Source organism: Citrus sinensis, chromosome 6, assembly GCF_022201045.2.
Source record: "Citrus sinensis cultivar Valencia sweet orange chromosome 6, DVS_A1.0, whole genome shotgun sequence".
NCBI lineage: Eukaryota > Viridiplantae > Streptophyta > Magnoliopsida > Sapindales > Rutaceae > Citrus > Citrus sinensis.
Window position 1 is genome coordinate 15,442,845 of NC_068561.1, and position 22,167 is coordinate 15,465,011.

The window sequence follows — 22,167 nt, forward strand, 5'->3', positions numbered from 1 at the left end:
TCTAGATTGGAATCCGATGTCACGGGGGGTTTTTTTTTTATATATAAATTTAAAATAAAAGAAAATTTGAAATGATCATTTGACTAAGCAACATTTATTTAACAAGAAGATTGATTCTGAATATTCAATTATTATTTATTACTCCCCTCCTCATCACCCCTCTAGAAAGCTTGAGATGTTAATTACGTATAATGAATAAATATATTTGAGACAGAATTGATCGGCAACTCAGCAGAAATTTCTTTTATAGCTGATTAGTTTGTAGAAATTTTTTATGGAGAAATTGAACTTGTCTCAATTTAACACGAGATATTAATGTTATTGACCCTCTCACCTTTTTTTTTTTTTTTAAAAAAATATTCATCTATTTTGTTGTAGCAGCAGTCGGTCGTGTTGTTAAAATCACACCCACTTTCTGGGTTCAGGCACATCGAACAGCTTTGATAGTCAAATGAATTTTTTTTTTTTTTTTCCTTTTCCCTTTTCTTTTTAGCGACAACTTTTTTTTAACTATTTGTATAATTTAGACAGTGACAATGTATGATAACGAAAAGTTTTGGTAAGTTTTGGTGGGTGGTTATGCGGGATAGCTACTGCACTGTAAATGGGTTAAGGGAAATTTTATAGAGGGGCTAATTTTTTTTTTCAATAATACTATAATTATTTAGTTGAAATATTTAATTTATATGCTAACTGATGTGGCAAAAAGTGTATTATTATTGATTGATTTGAATGATAATTAATTATTAAATCTTATTGTTTATATTTAAATAATAAATTTCTATTAGTGACACATCAGTTAGTATATAAATTAATCATCCTAATTAAGTAAGTATAGTATCATTCTTTCTCTTTCTTTCTTTCTTTCTTTCTTTTTTTCCCAACAGCTAAACGTACATTACAACGAAAATGTGAGTGTTTATCTCTTGAACCTTGGAATTAGGGAAAAATAAAGATACAGAGTAATTGGGCTGCCTAGGTGTGAAAAGCTTTCAGTTATCTTACTTGAGGATATATTAGAAGTACCTGTGTGTGTTTTAATGTAATTTTAATTAAAGTCAAATTAAAACTATAGATCTCGAAGATGGACAACTTTTCAGAGTACAATTAGAAGCACACTCTGGCCCAAAAACTATCACAGTTCTTACGCTAGACACAATTCTAATAATACCCACGGCCCAAATTACGGACGAGGAGGTGTACTTAGAAATTATGAAAAAGCATTGAGCCTTCGCCCTCTGCGTGGCCCATCTCGGTTACTATTTTGAACCTCAGTTTCATTCATTGATCGCAAAGGGCATTAGTTCGTCTCTTTCAAGCACGGAATTTGTCATCTTCGTCCAGGGCTCAGAAAAAGATAACGTCAGAATTTCCAATGACATTAAGCTATCTAATATCAAGTGGTTGAGAATTTAATTAAATTCTCTAATTATCCCCTTAAGATGTGTTAAACTGAAACAGATTTGCAGCCGTATAATTATAGTTGGAGCAAATGATCTCGACCATTTTATGGATTGAAAAGAAAGGGAGCCAGCGGCTTATATGTTGACACACACCATTCACAGAAACAATGTTGATAAGAAAACGAATGATGGCAATATCTCAAAGTGGCACATGACACGAACTTGAACGCATGTAACCGCCCCAAATGCCTTTCATGTGCTCACTTTTGTTTGCAAGCGTTTCGGGGATAAGAGAAGAGAAAAATGAGGCTTTCTCGAGTCAATTTTGTCCTTTTATTTTCGTTTCCTTTGTTTGGATGGACGTGCGCGCGCCCGCGCTTCCATGCCTTTCATCATGCAATCAATCTTGGGTCTCATATCTCCTACGTAGTTGATAATTCCATCCTGGCAGGAGTTTTCTTTTCGTTTCTTTCTTTTCTAAACATTACATTTATAAAAAGAACGAGAGAAAGACAAGAGAAACTACAATCCAAGTTGTCGTTTTACCTCCTCTCTCTCTCTCTTCTGTCAATTTTTTTTCTCTCTCTCTTCTCTCAGCACATACTTCATTCTCTCGTCTTTCTCGCGTTCTTCTTGATACTTAGCATTTTCCCATTTACAAATCTACAAATATTACGCGAGTAGATCTACTGTAGAATTGAAAATCTAGGGGGGCCAAATGTTATAGAGATCAAAGTTTTTAATTTTTTTTTTCTTTTACGTAGTCTATTACAAATCAGATGCATAAGAAGAAGTCCTATCAAAAACTGAAGTTTAACCTAATGCCTGTGAGGACGTGTCTTGATCCTTCAGAGTTGAAGTTCAGTTTGAAAATTTATTAGGAGGGAAGAAAAATATGCTCCCGCACATACTTATTGATTTCTCAACCTCAAGTATGAGGCAAAAAGGGTATCTATTACTTAATTAAGGAGTAGTTTGATAAGGTTTAATGTCAAATAAGAGAATTAAATTATGGGTACCATCTTAAAAAATTAAAGTTATCGGATCCAAGTCATGAAAATTTATAGTTTTTCTATACCAAAAGTCACTTAGAGCCTCTAAGGCTCCTGGCAACTTTGCTCTTGTACTAGATCAATTTTGTGATAACAATTAAGATATTTAGATTTGAATCCAAAAAATTAATGGTTCTCACTTCTGTTTCTTCATAAAATGTCTATCCAACTTTTTTTTTCTCTCTCTCTCGACAAATTTGTTGAACATATTAATTACTTTCATCATTTACCTAATATTGTTTTTTTTTTTAAAGGCTTACCTTTAATAGTAACAACAAACTCTTACAAATCAACTTAAGCTTGTGGGTTAAATAGTTTTTCATACAAGCTTTTGGAGGCAAAAAATTGATGAAGTTTAATTTCGTCCACATGCAAACATCTATTTGCTCTTATCTCAAGTTTTATTTCATATTTCACGTGAGGGAGATTATTAGAACCTTTTTTTCGAACTTTTTTACTCTATAACTTAAATTTTTGAGTTAAATAATTTATCTAACATCAATTAGGCAAATCAAAATAAAAGAAAATATACAAATTTTGTATCATAAAGTTGTTTTATAAAATAAAAATACAACTTCACAAACCATGGATATATATATATATATTTTTTTTTTTCTCTTCTCTGTTGAGATTAAGTGTTTTCATAGAGATAGAAGCAAGAACAAAGAAAGGCATCTGTTGAGACAGAGAGACAGTGAAACAAACGCGACTCTCGTGGTGGTGCAATCAATCTTAAGCGTCTTGCCGCATGATGCCGTAAGCAAAGCGAGTATCATATAATTAACGTGTGTCGTCCTTTTCTTTTTCTGTTCTTATCCAAAGTTGACATGTCGTTTGGAATTCTTTAATTTGTTATCATCTCTAGTGTATATGGTGTAGGTAGGGATGGTAATTGTACCCGCAAACTCGTAAATCCGTCTAAATTCACCCGTCAAAACCCGCCCGTTGTGGGTAATTTTACCCGTTGCAGGCGGGTTTAGTATTATAAATTAAAACCTGCACATGGATGCGGGTGGGTTTGGTATTAACCTTATATCCGGTGGATACCCGCATGGATATCCACCAAACCCGCAATATTTTTTCCAAATATTTTTAATTTAATTTTAATCTTAAAATGTATAAAGAAAATAATGTCATTAATCAAATTACCAAATAGCCAAAGACTCAAAGTTGTGTATATGTGTATGTGGCTCATCTCCTATTTTAAAGTCATAACCTAAAGAAAACTAAAGGCATTTCCCTTCGAATTAGTATTTGAAAATATTAATCTTAATTATTATTATAGGTATTGTGTTGGATGGGTGCTTATGGTAGTGAATGAAATGAATATCTTCTCTTGGAGCTTGTTTTAAATGATAATATGAAATGTAATTATTATTTTTAGATACTAGTTTGTGTTTTTTAAATAGATTTGTGTAATTTATACTTAAATTTGAGAATTTGTGTTGAATTGATGTGGAAATTTTAATTTTTCATTTACATTGTTTAAATATAAAATTGAGTATGTTATATAGAATTTGAGGTTATTATTATAAATTTATATATTAAACATTTGTGATTTTAAATACGGAAACCCGCAAAAAATCCGCCGGATACCATTGCGGGTTTGGTAATTGTTAAAACCCGCTGCGGGTGGGTTTTTTTAAAAAAATTAAAACCCACTGCGGGTTGCGGGTGGGTTTGATAATTTAAATTTTATGCGGGTTTGGGTTTGGTAATGACAAATCCGCTGCGAGCGGTGCCCATTGCCATCCCTAGGTGTAGGTTTAGGTGGCACATACCACTTTCAACCACCACCCTCTCCCCAACATTAATTTCTGATTAAATCTTATTCAAAATAATTTAATTGCGTTGGCCCATTTTTGTTGATTGTTTTCCTTAATTCTACTGACAAGTAATATCTAGCCACCCCACCGGCATTGGCATTATAAATGGAGATATTTGTCATTGACATATTATTGGTGTTATTTTCTTGCTATAGTTTGTAGATTTGTTTTTTACTTGTTATTTGTTTTTTCCAATTCTAATAAATTATTGGCAAGTGGCAACTCATTGTTCACCTTTCCGAACTTATCTTAGAGGTTTCTAATTCTTCAAACATAATCTTTATTTTTATCTTTATCTTCCATGTGATTTTAGGGATAAGGAGCTTGTGGATGGAAGGTAAAGGTATGTAAGAAAAAGAAATGATGTTGTTTACATGTTGAGTCCAATATTTGTTGGACCTTGCAATTAATTTAAATCTTATTATAACTATGTTTAATAGCATAATTGTAAAAGTAATTTCTTTCTTTCTTTTTTTAACATATGTAAAAGAAAAACAAAAAATTGAGGTCTTAGCATGCATGCATGCATACATACATAAGAATAATCTTATTCAAGATTTTAAACTTTATTAAAATCCGAAAAAATTATTAAATTATATAATTTAATAATATAAAATAATTTAATAACTTCATCGACCATTATACTATTTAATTATATGACTTAATTACTTTTCTGCTTTAACTAAACCAGGATCTTAGATTGTAGTTTATATATAATTCTTCCCTTATGCTGGCTGGCGCTTTCATTTGTAGTTGATTTTTATTGTAAAATATGGAGAGACCGGTGCCTTTTCTCTCGTGTCATTGGTTCAATTTGTAGAACAAGCGATTCATGAGAAGCTGTAAAGACGGCAGGGGTAATATAGTAATCTCACTGTATAGCAAGACCCAACCAGATCCTACAGGAAGAAATGCTGGGACCGCGACGAGACACTTGTCAGAAAACCGAGAGCACATAGATCATGCGGCGACTCACAGTGGCCAAAGCCAACGACTAAACCTTCCACATGGACGGATGGACCCATTAATATCACGTCGGCAACGTCTCGGCAGTTGCCCACATCATTATCTCCAATTTTAAATCTTTAGTTGATCGATATTTCATTATTTAATTACCAAGATTATCGATAAAAGGACCGACATGCTTAAAAAATTAATTCTTAATTTCACCTCATTAGATCCTGATTATCCTCAACTGTATAACTCCCTTATCCGGAACAGCGAGTCAATGGCGGAAATTTTCTTCACTCTTCATCATCGTCGTGGGTTGCCATCACAATTCACAAACACTAAAATGGAAATAAAAAAAAAATTAAAAAAAAACAATTGGGACCCAACAATTTTGGACCGACCGAACCGAAACTCTCAACAAACAGATATTTTTAATAAGGATAAATCATCTGAGTATAATGTGTATCATTGTCTCGTACATTGTATTGTCTCTTTCCATTACCCTCGTCACCACAGTCCATCACTACCAGCAAGATATCATGAACATTGCACGGATATTTTATTGCCTTCTAATAATTTGCGTGCTGATGATAATTATTTATATTACGGTGAACGACGTTATCACAAAATCGAATAAATTATTTAAAGTAAAATTATGTCGCCCGTATAGTTAATCGGAAACGGATAAATTTATTCAGAAAGAAAGAAAGAAAGAAAGACCTAGTGGGTAACTGGACTGGATATATTGTCTTTGAAGATTTCTAAATAGAAGTAAAAGGGTGGGTCGCTTGGGCGGAGTGGAATCCACTGATTGTATGGAGCAAATCTGAGTTAAAAACAAAGGTGAAGAGGAGCGAGTGAAGAAGACAGAACATGTATACGTATGTTCGGTCCGACAAGATGAAAAGATAAGGTCGTAATATTACGAAGCGTCGGGGTCTCATCGCTCTCTCTCTCTCTCACTTACTCAGAGTCCTTAATTTTTTTCTCGATCGCCTGTTGTGCTGTGCCCGTAGTAGTGGCTTTTCTTTTGTCTTTGAATCCAAAAAGAGACAGTAACAAAAAGTCAAAAATGGGTTCCAACTTTTCGACTCTCTCAAGTCTCAACTTCCATCAAACGAACTCTTAAGGCGAAAAAAGGCCGGAGGTTGTTGTTATCCACTTGGGTACTCGTGGCAGTAAGCTGTTGGAGATTCAACCCCTGGCCCCACTCCCCAGTCCAGATTGTTCCACGTGGCGCCCATCTGTTTATTCCCTCGACAGGTATAATAGTAGTAGAAAAGGAGGACGAAGGAACAACCAACATGGGGAAACCGCAAAGATTAGAATTTACAAGGTAAATATTATTATAAAAACAAAACAAAAAAAAAAGAGTAAAGAAACAGTTTAATTGATAATTATTAGAATTTGGTAAAAATTCAAAAGTAAAAAAAAAAGTGTTTGTTTTTATTTTGTTGGTTTTGTTTGACGAGGGAGCCTATAAATTGGTGTGCCGTGCGACGGTTTCATTTCTAACTCCGCGGCGATCTTCACGTGTCGGTTTAAAAATTTTCAGTTGCGAGTAGGCAAAGGCTTTCTTGTTTTTTATTATTCAAAGTTTTTCAATTGCTTATTTCCTTTGACGGTGGGGGTGCTTTGAATATACAATACAGTTTGCACTTCATACGTATCTCTCCCTGTTTGTTTCTTGGCGGGCTAAGGCTGAGAGATATTCAATAAAAACAGAGAAGCGTTTCAGTCTTTCAAGAAACAGCAGCCTCGAGAGAGAGAGAGAGAGAGAGAGAGAGAGAGAGAGAGAGAGAGAAATGGAAGGAAGAAAGCAAACAGGTTCCTCTTCTTCATTGACGAACGAGTTGTTCGGCTCCAAAGAATCTTCTTCCTCCTCTGGGATTTTCGGTTCTATCTTTTCGCCTCCCTCTAAGGTATTGTGGAATCAATTATCAATTATATTTATGTGAAATAATTGAATGCTGAGCTAATAATATCATTAAAGCTTGATTCTTTTTTATTCTGACACGCTGGTATCTTCATTTCTGTTGTTCTTTTGGGGACCACTCATTTATTGAGGATGTTGTGCTGTGTTGATTTAGGTGTTAGGGAGGGAGTCTCTGCGTTCTGAATCAATGGAGAAAAAGCATGACTCTTCAAAGGAGGCATGGAACACCAAACCCACTACTCCTGGTACGTATGCCAGTTCTTATAATTCGTGCATGCCAATGCTAAATTATGTTTGAATCCTTATATAATTTGGAAAATGCTCTGTTATACGCTCTTGCATTTTGATAATTTCTTCTAACATGTTGAAGTGATTTTTCTTTTTTTCTTTTTTGGGTTATATTGATTAAAATGTTTTTTTGGGGGGCTTAAGTTCTCTTACTTTCCTTTCCAGGTGATGCATCGAGAAGCTATGAAACTGAAAGCCAGGGCACGGCATATAAGGACATGAGTTCCATGTATCAGGACCAGAGAGTGCAACCGTGCCATTTAAGTTCATCAATCTATTATGGTGGCCAAGACGTCTATTCTCCTAGACCACCGAATTCCCAGGGCCCTGGAGTTAATTCTGTGGTGAGCACCTCCTGCACTAATTGTGGCCACACACCTTTAATGAAAATCTAATACCAATTTAAAAAAATGGAATTTTATTGCATTTTATTGTTTCTCGTATTGAATTGAGGACCAAATTACTCTTATTTAATTGATTGGTCTTTTAGTTTCGGAATCTGCTAACATGCATTGTGATGCTCTCAGTTCAAAAAAGATGGAGAAGATGATTCTGGGAGTGCTTCCAGAGGAAATTGGTGGCAAGGTATTGTATTATATAATCATTCAATAGATGTTTGAATTAGTATTCTGAAGTTGTACAGATTGTAACTAATACCTTTTGTGGTAAATTTTCTTTGTGCAGGATCTCTCTATTATTAAGAGTTAACTTGCCAAGGGTTGTATACTCATCAAGGAAGGTATCATACATCAATGAATTTCATCCGGAATGCTAAATGGTTTATCTTCTTGTGCTTGCATGTTCCTGAAGTGCAATTTTGTTCCAGCTTCCTATTACTTGATTAAATCTTCCTTAGTCACGCGCTGTTTATTTAATCATGTCCATGAAACTTTGTTGATTGTTGGGATTGTTGCCATTTCTATCTGCTGATTCTAGTATACATTCTGTCGTGCTCTGTCTCACCCTGGTTTCTAAAATTTGGTCAACATTTTATTGTTTTAGTTGTAATTCAAGATCAAAAACCTCAGCTTTTTGTTGTTCGAAGATAATAAGGACATATTTATTTATTTATTTCTTTTGGCCCCTGAATCTTTTTTATTGGTTTAGTTGAATTGTGCTGTATGATTTGCAGGTACATAGGACGATAGAGTTGCAGTTTTATCTACCTCTTATAACTAGTAAATAGGAGATAAGTTATAGCAGTTCGATGGTGGCAGAGCTGGTAGTTATTGTTCCTCCAGCTCAACAGCAACATCTTTATATGAACTGATAATAATTGTACTTTAGTTGCCCTTTTCCTTTATCACTGTAAAGGGTACTTGCCCTTTTCCTGTATCACTGTAAAGGGTATGAACCTCTTGTTTTTACTGTAAAAGTATGTATGGTTGAGTTACCATTGAGTATATATATATGTGGTCGATGTTGAGGATCTTATTATGGTTGGCCTCTCTCAGTTTTTACTTGTATCAAATTTTCCCTTAAGCTTTTGGATTGAAATCATCTAAATCTTTTCGAGTCAGTAAACGGTGAGAATAGTTTTTAACACGCTGTTTCATGGACACTTTGAGAGACAGCTTGATTCTAGATTTCATCTAACAGCAGCCTTCCGTGTTCGTATGAATCATTTCCTCTTGGGGGAAGAGGGTTATAAACGGAGGATCTTTTATGTTACATGCACGTAACTTACAATCCTCTTACATGAATAGTGAGTGGTGTGGGCTCATTTATTATTCACGTGAGAGGGTTGTAAGTTACATGCATGTAACTTAGCATTTTATAAATTACCCTTTTTGAGCTTGACTGGCAACTGGGGATAGATGGACTTTCCATCTTTCTGTTTTTTCTCGTACCCCCTCGCTTTACATCCATTTTATCAGTTGATTGTCAGTTTTGCTGGAGGTTCCTGATAATGGTACCGCTCAGCGAAACAGTAAGAACCATATGAAACTTTCCAGATTCCATACCTCAGAAATTGAATTTTTTCAGGATGCCACGCACTCTGAGCAGGGGCCCAGCAAGCGCAATTATCTTGCAATGCGTCCAACTGCTGGTCTCCGAGCAGTCTTATCTATCTGAGTCAGGATAACGCAAGTCAAGGTTATCTTTGTCCGAAATGTGACCCACCATTCAAAGCAGTCTCTATCCATTAGTTTATTTAACAATGCTTTTCAATAGTGGTCAGTTCCTGGTCGTTGTGTAAGATAATATAGTTTGCGGACAAAGATTCTGCAGCCACAATTTATCAATGTTGATTCCGAGTTTTGATGTTACTGCGTTAAGTGTTTTGTTTCCAAGGTCCCATAACATGCTGCCACATCGACTGGGCTTTAGAATATCTGAGTCATCTTGAAACTTTAGGGGATGATTTCTTAATTGACAATCAAAGTGAGATTCCAAGTGGTGAGTATTTAGAACTAGAAGACTACTGAAGTTGAGTCAAGTAAATCACTTTCATTATTCTAATTGCTAAGAAGTACAATCTAAAACAACATAGTCATTTCATCACACTAGTGACTTCAATTCATGGCCTTTATTCCGGCGCGTTATCGAATTCAAGGAATCGTGCAAGCTGCAAAACCAACAATCATGATATTAGTGAGTACTTGGGATCAGCAGAATTCTAAAACTACGGAACCAACTGGTTTCACACCGGGGTAACAATTCTTTGAGGCCACGCAACGACCCCAACAGTTTGGAATAATAAATACGACGAGATCACGAGATAGAAGTAACCAAGACCAATAAACAAACGCACTTACGTCCACACTCGTAATCAGCTGGAAGCTTTGTGATGTTGCAGCGTTTGGGGATGGTGATGGCAACTTGAGGCTTAACTCCTGATAATTTAGCGGTATCAGATAGAAGAACAGCACAGAGACAGTTCGGATTCTGGCCTATTCTCTGCGCATTTCTGCGGCAGCCTGCTGAGACAGGAACTTTCTCATCTTGTGGAGCCGTTGCACTAGGAGATAGCTTCATTGCCTCATCATCCGGTGATGAAGTTCCACATTCTCCTGCCCCATCAACTCTTGCAAGTGTAGCGATGTTAACAACTAGGAGCAAGCCAACAAGGCAGATGTATTCTAGAATTTGAGAGAAGCAGCCATTACTTCCTCTGTTTTCCCCAAGAGTTCCCCCCCCCCCCCCCCTCTCATACTGCTACTACGTCAATATAAGCTAATTGCCACTAATTCTTGCACTGACAACACGACATGTGTAGATACCCATTCATAGCCATCATAAACGAGTTCTTAATGTAACAAATTTATGTGTCATGACATGTTTACATATTTAAGAGGATGTTTACATACTTAAGAGGTTTGATAAAATGGGGATTTAAATTTAATGAGAAATTCAATTGCTAATGGGAAGAGAATGGAAAAGGCGCAAAAGCTTTCTAGTACCTAAGATTTTTACGGAATTTTTTTTTTATTTCTTTTGTTTTTGCTGCTAAGGGACTCAACTTTAATGGAAAGTAACGATACAATTATAAATACAAAGATTTGTATCTCAACTAATATAACATTAATATAAATTCACTATTTGAATGAGAAGTAATAATGTTCAATAATTAATTATCACACGAAAATATGAGATCGTATGCCACATCAGTTGAGATATAAATTTTGTATCCTAACTTTGTAAGTTTATCATTTATTAATTGAAATATGAAAGTTGATCATTTCTCATTCTATAAAAATATCATATTACATTAATTAGTAAAGAATGAGATTTTATTGGGTCTCCTTTTTTTTTTTTTTTTTTTTTTTGGGTGTATGTATAGATATATAGATTGCATAAAAGATAACAAACCAAACACACTAAGAAGGCTGCCACAAAAAGCTCGCGACTCCTCAAAACAGTTCGTGCTACTGTGGATCTAAGTGTGGAATATCTAAACTGTGCAAGCAAATAATTTAAATGCACAAAAGCTAAAGAGACATAACGATAATAACTGATAAGAGAAAATTTTAAACCTCCTCTTTCCATTCCTTTTCTCTGTGAATCTCTAAATAGATTGCAAAGGATTGGTTGCTATTTACAGGAAGCAATTAACCAGCTTTGAGCAGTGAAAGAAGTTGCGATTTGCATTGCACTCCTCGAATGCGCAAGTGTGGGGGAAAAAAAAAATGATACTTTTCACTATTCAATTGCTAAAGTGATTAGCGTGAAATGCACGTTACTTTTATTAAGGGATGGATGGATAAACATATCTCATAGCACGTACTAAAATTTTTGGACCTTTTGAATGTTCACATTATATTTATACTTATTTGTTGTAAGATAAAATCTTAGATATTGATGTCATTAAACTATATACAAACTAAGGTCAGAAGGCAATAGAGTGAGTACTTAGAACAAGAAGATTACTGAAGCATAGTCAAACAGATAACTTCCATTATTAACAGATAACTTTTATTATTCTCATAACAGATACGTACAACCTGCTAGCTTTCATTGCTAGAAATACAAGCTAAATTAGCAACATATATAGTCACCATCAGATTAGTGACTATGATTCCTGGTCTTTAATTCTTTATTCCAGCGTGTTACCGATTCAAGGAAGAGTGTAAGCTGCAAAACAAACAATTACGATATTATTAGTTTTCTTCTTTTTTTTTTTTTTTTTAAAAAAAAAAAGCAATGTAAAAATAATAATTAAAGCCAAAAAACCTATTTAGTTACTTACGTCCACACTTGTAACCAACTGGGCGATTAGCAAAGTTGCAGCGTTTGGGGATGCTCATGGCAACTTGGGGGTTAACTCCAGATGCTTTAGCGGTATCCGAAAGCAGAACTGCACAGAGACAGCTCGGGTTCTGGCCAATTCTCTTCACCTGAGCACAGCAACTTGCAGAAACAGAAGCTTTCTCATCTTGTGCGGCCGCTGCACAAGGAGCTAGCTTTAATGCCTCATCATCTGGTGACGATTTTCCACATTCTCCAGCCCCATTAACTGTTGCAAATGTGGCAACGTTAACAACCAGAAGCAAGCCAACAAGGCAGATGAATTTGAGCGAAGCTGCAGCCATTTCGATCCTCTGTTTTTCACTATGCACAAATTAAATCCTCAACTATATATCCCACAATGCTAAAACCCCGTCTTAGTCAAGAGTTTTTATACTGCAAAAATGAGCTCTGTATTAGTGGTCGCACTCATTATCCACTAATCATGATGGAGCTTGCACTAACTGACACATTATAGTTGCAAGCACTTTGCTGCATAAAAATTGGTAAGTGATGCCCAATTTGCTCTCTTTGGTCTAATCAAAAGTTGGTATTTGCATATAAAAATGAACCCAGTTGATAAGTACCCAGATGTTGCCATTTTATTAACAATGGAAAGCCTCCAAATGCTCTATTTGCAGCCAACTCATCTTCACTACACATCTAGAATTTTATTACCAACAACAACAGCAACAAGACTACAGAATCTCTTTCAATAAAGCTAACATTTTGCTTTTGTGGAAATGTACGTGCAACCTTGAGATAACTTGAATTGTGCTCTTAATTACTAGCAGGCCAACTGTGCAATTAAGGATAATATTTTCTTTAAACTCAATTCTGTCCCGTGAACTTATGAACGAACATGTAATGTTTCAGCTAAAATAGCTATTGATTAATTATCATATGCATTTATTTAGTTTGGAAGGGTTTCCTTCCAAAATGCGTTCTATTTTCTAAGTTCCTAAGAGTGAAAGTGTATTGGACGTAAATTGCTGTACAAGGTCTCCAATTTTCACACATGTTATATCACTTTTCAAAATTTTCTCTTTTATTGGATAAATTATCAATGAATAAAAAGTCTAGGATCGAAATGTGAGTTGATTTAATTATTTCGAGTTGATTTAATTATATATACGCATCGATGTGAAAAGGAATCCAACTTAATTTTCTCTATGGCAAATCCCACATTGTTTATAACTAAAAAAACTATGTATAACGATAAGAGATTCCTCATCACCATTCCTGAGCTTTTTTCGGCTGTTGTCTTCCTTGGCACTAGATGAATAGGGCAATTTTGGAACTAAAAAATTTGAATGATATGTTTAGGTGTCAGTTTGTCACATTTTATCGCCTTCTTATAGTGCGACACATTTCCCAACTTGTGAATAAAATTACTAAGGTGCCTTTTTTTTATTGAAATTTAAATATACATGAATTAGTTTGAATTCTAAATAGAGTTGAATGTCTGAATTTAAATGATATTTTTTTTCTGAATTGTTAAAAATAAATATAAATTTGTCTTATTTCTTAATTTAAAAAATCTGAAAACTATATTTTTACATTTGTACCATTACAAATTATAAATATTAAAAACTAATAAACATCTCAATGAACATGAATAAGATAATATATTATTATAACATAAATTATATTCAATTAAATACAAACCTTTAATATTTTAAATTGGTATATATTAATTAATTTTATTGTAGTTTATGATATTTTTATATAAAAAAATTCATTAAAAAAATTGTGCAGATAAATAATGCTAATTTGAAGAAAATAAAAGGATAAAAAAATAATAATAGTCTACCACTATATTATCACAAGTTATAAAGATGGGTAATATCGCTAATTATTAGATTTTATTTAAATAAGGATGAAAATTAATTAATTAATAGGAAAATTTTAGAGAATTTTTTTTAATGATATCATTCAAATTTTTTAGATTAAACAAAAAAAATTGACTTAATAACTTAATGACCTAATATTCTCATTAATTTAAAAAAAAAACCGGACTTAGTGTCTTAACTTGCTGAATTAAATCAATTATGTCAATAAGTATTAAAAAAAAAAAAAAGCAAACAGCCCCTAAATTGGGGAATTTAAAAACTTGATTCATAAGGGCAATACCACAGCTAAAATTGCTTATTTATAAAATTGACCCTAATATCAATTTTTATTTACAAAACTACCCCACTCAAAGATAATTTTTTCAATAGGAAATTAAAACAAATTTATTTTGAGTAGGATTAATTGCCCCCAAACCCTAAAATGTAGACCTGTCCCAGAATAAAATAACCATTCACCGAAGCTCTTCTATTGAGGGCCTTCAAAGGAATATAGGAAAAGCCACTTGCCTTATTAAATAACACTGGCGTCAACGATAACTTTGAAGTAGCTGTATCTCTAGAGTGCTTATGAATACCCAAAATATTGGGCCCTTATCAATAAGACAATAATGTTACAGGTCCTAATTCAAAAGCAGAAATTAAGTCCCCTAATCTACCTCCAACAATGTATTTATAAATAATGAGTTTCTTCCGCAAGTTAAGAATATAAATACACTCTTATATAACTGAATAAAATTCTCTTCTAGCTCATCATTCTTAAATACACAACCCTATATTTTACTTAAGAGCTAGAGTGTTTTTTACACTTAAGCACTTAGTAAACAGCAAGCACAAAAAAAAAAAAAACTATCATTTATTCGTGAAGGTAAAGAAAAAGTGAAAAACACCGCTACAATATGTAAATAAAAGAAGGGTCTCAAGAGACAAATTAAAAATGAAGTCATGCTACTCTCACAAGTTGAGCCCAATAAAGCACTATGAGCGCGTCACTCCTTCAATTATGCAATAATTAAGTTGGGGTAATCTTTGCATAATTAAGTGGAGATAGTTTTTTTTTTTATAAAACGCAAGTGGAATAAACGTCTCTTAAATATTAGTGAAGATAAAAATATGAAAGTATTTCATAAAATTTAATGTAAACTAATTTCAGTATTAGTTTGATAGTCAATATTAGTAGTAATCTTATATAATATAAATTATAATTTGATTGTAGTGACAGTGTCCAATTTAAAAAAAAAAAAACACTAAGGTCACTGGTAAGGGGCTAGGACGCAGGTCGAAAGTGTTGCAGGGAAGATGAGGAAGCTAACAGAAAATCAATCAATTTCTTTTCAAAATTTTACATTTGGGTGACATAAATTTATAGATTTTATATTCTGCCTCCTTAAGTTTACAATCTCTTCATTTTAGCCTGTACCGAAACAAAATCTTTGGATGGGCCACCACTGGTCATAATTGGTCAAATCTTTCAACGACCTTAGCTCTTGATTGAATGAACTGAGTAAAAACGGTTTCGAAACGGCTCAAAATTCTTGTGTAAAGCGGAAATGGCGGACGCTGACGTGCCAAAGTTGAGTGGCTAAAAAGTTAGTTAAGTTAGTTGAGGATTGACAGCAAATGCCAAATGGTATCTGAGCGATTGGTTTTCTTCATGGATGTGGCCTGTGGGTCTGAAAGGACGAACCACTAATAGTTTCGTGTCATCTTTTTGTTATATCCTCTTGCATTCATTGTATTGGATGTTTAATGTTTTTAGGCTAATTACTGTGACATCTTTGATTGGTCCTTCATGCATGATTGATTTTGAAAAAGAAAAGCAAAAGTGAAATAGATAACGTTCATTATTCTCACTTTGTATTACAACCTGCTAGCTTTTATTGCTAGAAGTACATACAAGCTAATAAAGTAACAGTCACCATAAACCCAGTGACTTCAATCCATGGCCATTCATTCCAATTCAAGGCAGTGTGTAAGCTGCAAAACCAACAATTATGAAATTAGGAAGCTAGTGACTAATGAGGCAAAATTATTTAAAAGGCCAAGAAAAAAAGTCTAGGAACTAATCAAGAACACTTACGTCCACACTTGTAACCAACTGGGCGATTAGCGAAGTTGCAGCGTTTGGGGATGGTGATAGCAACTTGAGGGTTAACTCCAGATGCTTTGGCGGTGTCCGAAAGCAGAACGGCGCAGAGACATTTCGGGTTCTGTCCCATTCTCTTCACCTGAGCACAGCAGCTTCCAGAAACAGAAGCTTTCTCATCTTGTGCAGCCGTTGCGCAAGGAGCTAGTTTGATTGCCTCATTATCTGGTGACGATTTTCCACATTCTCCTGCCCCATAAACTCTTGCAAATGTGGCAACGTTAACAACCAGAAGCAAGCCAACAAGGCAGACGAATTTGAGTGAAGCTGCAGCCATTTCGATCCTCTGTTTTTCACAATGCGCAAAGTAAATCCTCAACTATATACCCCACGATGCTAAAGCCCTATCATAGTCGAGAGTTTTTATACTGCAAAATGAGCTCTATATTAGTGGTCACACTCATTACCCACTAATCCGAATGGAGGCGGCACTAAAGCGTTGTAGTTGGGAGCACTTGGCTTCAGGAAGATTGGTGAGTCGCAATGTTTATTTTGTCCTTCTTGTCCAATCAAGGGTTGATATATATTTTCCATATAAATATGATCCCATTTTTATATCTTTCCAGATGTTGCCATTTGAATAGCAGTTGATGGCCTCCAAAAGCTCAGTATGAAGCCAACTCATCTTCAAATCTAGAAGTACTCCATTACTAATCACCAACGGCGAAAAAACTAGAGAGCCTCTTTCAATAAAGCTATCATTCTCTGGATACGTGTAACCAAATTATTACTACCTACGACAGACCACATTGCGGCGTGGCCAATATCTAAGGTTCATGGAACGAGCAGACCAACTTTAAAACTCTAACCAAATTAGGTTAATTTCAAATGGTTCATAGTACCATTTCTCAACTTTTGCATGCAAAAGAACACATTTTATGACTTTCATTCATTTGTTGGATGACAAGATGTATTATACTAAGGCCTTGTTTGGGAGTGGTGCGCAATGGCATGGCTTGGCTACCACAATTACAGCACTTCCATGCGCAAATTAAAGTGAAAAGTTCTTGGTTTGTAGCTGCTTGGCTGCTGCAGCGCAGCACTAGCAAACGGGAACTTAAATGAATGTCAGTTTATTACTAGGATGAACATAGCCACCAAAACAAAAAAAAAAAAAGGCTGAACAAAGACATTAAAGGCAGATAATCTAACATAGTTTTTACCACATCCTAAAATACGAAGTGGGCTCAGATATTTATTGGTGAATAGGATATCGCCGTTGCCGGGGATCCCGGGTCGCCCGCGTGACAGGCGGTAAATACTCACCACTATACTACAACGACTTTGCATCGAGTGTTTGAAACAATAAAAAAATAACTATATCAAGGCGAGGTGGGCCAACCCAGGACCGCTTGAGGGGAAGAACAGGAGCGTTGCAGTTTGCTGAACTCGGTCGTACATGAAATTTTAATTATAATTTTATTGTATTGAAATACTCCAAGCAAAGTCGTTGTAGTATAGTGGTGAGTATTCCCGCCTGTCACGCGGGTGACCCGGGTTCGATCCCCGGCAACGGCGTACTGAATTTTTGTATGGCCCATGGTGGTGGTGATTTGGTTTTGATCATATTTGTGATTTTAAAACCCTCAAATCGAGTCCACAACAAGGGCATTTGGTCTAGTGGTATGATTCTCGCTTAGGGTGCGAGAGGTCCCGAGTTCAATTCTCGGAATGCCCCATTTCTGTTTTCTTTTTTGCTTCATCATCTTACCCATTTTTTTTATTTTTGAAGTTTGAACTGTTTTATTTTACCTTATAGGGGTGGTAATTTGTGGGCTTGGGCCAGGCTTTTTCGAAGCTCATGCCTAAGTTCACACTGTCCAAATAAAGTTCAGACCCTTTAAAAATCCGTTCAATTTGGATGGATGAGCTTAGGTCGGACTCATGCTTTTTTATTAATTATAAAATATTATTTTTAATTAAAAAATATTTAAATTAAAGATAATTATCTAATACATAATAGAATAATAGTCCAATGTATAAAATATTAGTAATAAAACCTAATAAATAACAAATACTAATATAAAAAATTAAACTAATTTAATATTTTGAATTTTTTTTAATTAAATTTATTTTTTATTTATAAATTAAAAAAGCTCAGGTCAAGTCCAAGTTTTTTTGTTAAGCCTTTGTTCAGATATATGCGGGCTTTACATTTTTTGAGACCATATCCAACCCTAACTGGCGGGGCTTTAGGCCCACCGGCCTAGGGTGGACCTGGGCCGGCCCAGACTTTTTTGCCCTTCTGATTCTATCATTCTAAGGGAATAGCTGCATATATAAGCACATTCCTGGATAAGCCATTACGAAAAAGAGGTACTGGACTCATTATCGTTATAGGTATCTCATTACCACAGATTTTAACATCATGATAAGCTCTCGGTATCCAAACGTTTACCCATTGCTATGAAAAGTATACATCAAATAACTAAGTACGGTGAAAAGCTCTCAAAGCTTTGGCTCATAATCCCATCCTTAAAATCCCTTCCTCCACAACTCGGTTTTTTGTTGGTGAGCTTACTGCTTTTTTTGTACACTCAAATGATTCTGTTTCAGTTTGAGATGGAGATGCTTCTCGAATTATGTTTAACGTGGAATCTGCTTCATCAATTGAATTGCTGTAATCTTTCCCTTTGTTCTCAATGCTAAGATAATCTGTCAATGCCTTTTTCACACCCATACCACGCTGGGGAATCTTGCTGCTCGTGCGGAATGGAGATATATCTCCCTTTGCGGGGCTAACGAGTGCTGGTGAAAGGGTTGGTGTAGCGAAAGCTGATTTATATGGAGTGCTCGAGAAAGGCACTGAGTATGGGATTGAGATACTCTTATGAGCAATCATACCACCTTTTGACATTGGAGAGAAAGAGTCTGAATGTTTGGTCAGGTCATCCACATAAAGTAGATCATCAATACGTGCCACAATGTTAAATGCCAAGCTCTCCAAAACTCTTGAGTAACTCTCCAAGATGGACTTCCCAACATCCTAAATAATACAGTGTGGCATAGTTAGTTTAAACTAACAATCTAGTATGACATTGAAATTTAAAAGTGCTATTATGAATAAATTATTGGACTGGTGCACGATATGCGTACCTTGTTATACTGAATTTTGCTCATATCTAGAGTTGTCTGGGGAAGACCAGGGAACCACTGTTTCAAGCAAAGTAGGAGGCTTTCTGCTCGATCTGCAAGTAATTCTCTCTTCTCTGTATCAACAACAAATTCTTTGACCAATCCCCATGATGACTTTGAACTGGACCGGGTTGTGCTATTGGCAGGCTTAGAATTGGTTCTTTTGCGCCACACATACATTGCAGCCTCTACCCGGTTGGCAATCTCTGTAGCTTGATGTTCAGATGACAAATCAAGGCATTCAAGCAGATATTCCGGAGAAAACTGATCTGATGAAATGTATCGATAAATAAGATCTCCTAGGCTGACTCTTCCATTCTGAAACCAAAATAAAGCTCAGATTCACAACACGGCCTATTTGGATCTCATAACACTAGATATATATGTAGAGGATTTTACCTTTGGAAGAGACTCAAAGTATGATTCAGGGACTTCCATGTCGGCTAGAGTAATGCTGTTGATAGCCATGGCAGCTTTTAGTATTTGGTTAGTACAATCACGCTTGTGCTGCAACTGCTTTCTTGTATTTTCATGGAGACCACCAAGAGGAACCCGAGGCACAGGTAGCCACCACTTTTCCTCCTGACGCTGTAGGGCTCTTCGGAAAGAGGTTGAGCCATCAGCCTCTGAGGCTAGAATCCCTTGGTCAACATACCAGAACTCTGTATTTTCGAAACTGTCCAATATTTCCTGCCAAAAAAGATTGAATTCAGAATGACCTTATTCACCTGGAACAAGTTACAAAGTCAAAAGTGTTGCTAAATCTTACCAGAAGCATGTTATCTAATTTGCGCAGAGCCGGAAGGTTAATGTAGAGATCTGATCTGGGCCTGCAAGTCATTACCTGCAGATAATGTCAAATAGATGATGAGAACAAGTTACAGCATATCATTTTTCTGACCCTCAGAGATAATGCTTTTCTCCTAATAATACACATACACTGATCCAGTTAGCCGTCGTGAATTAAGAAGCAAATAATTAGGATGTACAATCCAATGAAATTGAATGACCCCATGAGTTTTATATAAAATTTGATGCTACAAATTCAAAATAAATAAATAAATATTATAATGCAAAGCAATTGCTAGTCACTTGGGGTATTTCAAAAGTGAACAATGTTATTGGAAAATAAAAAGCTTAGAGCTTTACCTCAAGCTTGCTACCATCTGGAAATGTTTGCCAAGAGGGTGTCAGCTCAACAATGTGATCACTCACACAAAGAAACCATTCCATCTCTCTTCGCCACATGGCTTTCTTCTCAAGGGGAAGTGGTTCCAACCTCCAAAGTTGCCCAAACAAGGTAGCTGCAATGCAATATTGATCAGACCAAGAGCAATCACTATCATAGAAAAGCCAACACAAAAATTACATCATCAAATACATACAATAATTATAGAAAATTCATCAAGCAATATATTAAGCAAAGAAATTTGTAAGCTAGCTTACGTACCACAAAGATTAGTGATGGCATTTGAAATAGCTAATGCAGTTGAAACCCCATTTCCGCAACCTGACATATCTTCTCCAAGCAGCAATTTTGCAAACCTCTCCTTCATCATTTCAACGTCTATAATGCCAATCACAAATAATCAAACACATTATCAAAAGAAATTAATTATAGAGTCTAAAGAGAAACGTAGAAAAGAAAATACCCGGAAGTGTTGAGCCTTTTTTCTCCAAATCCAAACGTGATTTCTCTATTTTTTCATTACCATCAACACTACTACTATCTTGTGCCTCAGCTTTTTGTACAGGCCACCCTAATGGAGGAGAAGACGATTCCTCAGAGCTACTGTGGCTCTGCTCCTCATGTCCTGTTGTCTCAGATGTCAAAAAATCAGAACTTGAACTGCTCTCGCGACCTTTCTCTTCAATCGACTCCCCAAATGTCTCCACTCTGCTCACATTTTCACTAAACTCGTCATGCTTAATCTCTTCGTTGCCTTCAGTTTTCTCTACACTCAAACCCTCCATTGTCGCTAACTCTTCTTCAACTAGCTCGGGCGTTGAACAAAAAACAGAATTGTTCACTACCATAACATTACATTCAAGCCGTTTCAAGCCACACCCACTTGGGAATCCAACTCTGCAGTAAAACTTTTTCCAAGATTTTGACACCCAGAAACCGAAAAGAGAAAATGGGCTTGAGTTATCAAAGCCTCTAACCTTCACTGCTGGTACACGAGGCTTAAGCTGGTAGCATTGTTGTAGCTGTTGAGGGTCTTCTCTTTCTTCTTGGTGAATGAAAGCGCTATCCATAAGGTTTCATTTTCAAGAACCATTTCTGCTTCTATTTGAAGGGTAAAACAGAAAGGGGAAAAAAAAATTATGTGTGTTACTTGTGAAAGGAGCGTTGTAAATTTATGCTTAAATCATGTGTAAGAGACTACACACTGAAGTTCGTCGTGAATATTACTGATGCTTGACAAAACATATGACATGTGAAGCAAGAGTTAGAGGCTCTCTCCTGTCCTTGAATATTTATGAGCTCTGTTTTAGTCTTAGATTTATTTTAGGCCACCATTTTTCACTTTTAAAGCAGAGAGAGAGAGAGAGTCAATAAAAATAAAATGCCTGTGAATCTGTGGCTCCTTTTCTCTCTCTTTGGCTTTGCTTTTGCTTAGACAAGGCTCCTAATTATAATGATAATCATGTATTAATAACACTTAGTTTGGTTCAAAATAATAATAAAGTAAAGGCAATAGGAAATTGGGAACCGTGTAAACGACGGATCTATCAACGATGCCTCCCAATTTATCCTTCATTATGTTTCTAACTTGAACTTCCCAAGACAATGGGCTACGTTTTAATTTCTAAACTTCAAGGACTAAACTAACCTTTGCTAATTAATT

The 22,167-nt window shown here is 35.4% G+C and overlaps 4 protein-coding genes and 2 non-coding genes across 8 annotated transcripts; 3 read left to right on the forward strand and 3 right to left on the reverse strand.

The window, feature by feature from the left end:
• The first annotated feature begins 6,531 nt into the window (after positions 1-6,531).
• LOC102620921 (uncharacterized) lies at positions 6,532-8,890 on the forward strand. Of its 3 annotated transcripts, none has more exons than XR_008055722.1 (6): positions 6,532-7,154; positions 7,323-7,413; positions 7,601-7,800; positions 7,984-8,041; positions 8,141-8,234; positions 8,589-8,890. XR_008055722.1 is itself a non-coding variant. In XM_025099839.2 (6 exons), the coding sequence occupies exons 1-5, from the start codon at positions 7,038-7,040 to the stop codon at positions 8,155-8,157; spliced, it is 483 nt and encodes a 160-aa protein (XP_024955607.1). In that variant the 5' UTR covers positions 6,533-7,037; the 3' UTR covers positions 8,158-8,195; positions 8,589-8,890. The 3 variants fall into 3 exon arrangements, 2 of the variants coding, with proteins under 2 accessions (XP_024955607.1, XP_052299377.1); XM_025099839.2 differs by having other exon boundaries at positions 6,533-7,154; positions 8,141-8,195; XM_052443417.1 differs by having other exon boundaries at positions 6,546-7,154; positions 7,622-7,800; positions 8,141-8,195.
• Positions 8,891-11,855: 2,965 nt separating this feature from the next.
• On the reverse strand, positions 11,856-12,642 carry LOC102621873 (putative lipid-transfer protein DIR1). The gene is made up of 2 exons (XM_006480846.4): positions 12,147-12,642; positions 11,856-12,031 (listed from the first exon to the last, which is right to left on the reverse strand). The coding sequence occupies exons 1-2, from the start codon at positions 12,487-12,489 to the stop codon at positions 12,015-12,017; spliced, it is 360 nt and encodes a 119-aa protein (XP_006480909.1). The 5' UTR covers positions 12,490-12,642; the 3' UTR covers positions 11,856-12,014.
• Positions 12,643-15,855: 3,213 nt separating this feature from the next.
• Positions 15,856-16,526, reverse strand: LOC102622162 (hypothetical protein). Its single transcript, XM_006480847.3, has 2 exons — positions 16,115-16,526; positions 15,856-16,011 (listed from the first exon to the last, which is right to left on the reverse strand). The coding sequence occupies exons 1-2, from the start codon at positions 16,455-16,457 to the stop codon at positions 15,995-15,997; spliced, it is 360 nt and encodes a 119-aa protein (XP_006480910.1). The 5' UTR covers positions 16,458-16,526; the 3' UTR covers positions 15,856-15,994.
• Positions 16,527-17,626: 1,100 nt separating this feature from the next.
• Positions 17,627-17,698, forward strand: TRNAD-GUC (transfer RNA aspartic acid (anticodon GUC)). The gene has a single exon. It is a non-coding gene; the product is annotated as a tRNA-Asp (tRNA).
• Positions 17,699-17,786: 88 nt separating this feature from the next.
• Positions 17,787-17,858, forward strand: TRNAP-AGG (transfer RNA proline (anticodon AGG)). The gene has a single exon. It is a non-coding gene; the product is annotated as a tRNA-Pro (tRNA).
• A 598-nt stretch (positions 17,859-18,456) lies between these two features.
• Positions 18,457-21,927, reverse strand: LOC102622467 (rop guanine nucleotide exchange factor 7-like). Its single transcript, XM_006480848.4, has 7 exons — positions 20,968-21,927; positions 20,766-20,882; positions 20,465-20,619; positions 20,085-20,159; positions 19,715-20,005; positions 19,277-19,633; positions 18,457-19,166 (listed from the first exon to the last, which is right to left on the reverse strand). Exons 1-7 carry the CDS (start codon positions 21,572-21,574, stop codon positions 18,642-18,644), a joined length of 2,127 nt encoding a protein of 708 aa, XP_006480911.1. The 5' UTR covers positions 21,575-21,927; the 3' UTR covers positions 18,457-18,641.
• Positions 21,928-22,167: the final 240 nt, after the last annotated feature.

Coding starts and splice junctions, on each gene's coding strand:
- LOC102620921 (XM_025099839.2), top strand. CDS start 7,038: ATGGAAGGAAGAAAGCAAACAGGTTCCTCTTCTTCATTGACGAACGAG. Junction 7,155..7,322: donor TCTTTTCGCCTCCCTCTAAG/GTATTGTGGAAT, acceptor GTGTTGATTTAG/GTGTTAGGGAGGGAGTCTCT. Junction 7,801..7,983: donor GCCCTGGAGTTAATTCTGTG/GTGAGCACCTCC, acceptor TGATGCTCTCAG/TTCAAAAAAGATGGAGAAGA.
- LOC102621873 (XM_006480846.4), bottom strand. CDS start 12,489: ATGGCTGCAGCTTCGCTCAAATTCATCTGCCTTGTTGGCTTGCTTCTG.
- LOC102622162 (XM_006480847.3), bottom strand. CDS start 16,457: ATGGCTGCAGCTTCACTCAAATTCGTCTGCCTTGTTGGCTTGCTTCTG.
- LOC102622467 (XM_006480848.4), bottom strand. CDS start 21,574: ATGGATAGCGCTTTCATTCACCAAGAAGAAAGAGAAGACCCTCAACAG. Junction 19,634..19,714: donor ACTTTGAGTCTCTTCCAAAG/GTAAAATCCTCT, acceptor TTTTGGTTTCAG/AATGGAAGAGTCAGCCTAGG. Junction 19,167..19,276: donor GCAAAATTCAGTATAACAAG/GTACGCATATCG, acceptor TGTATTATTTAG/GATGTTGGGAAGTCCATCTT.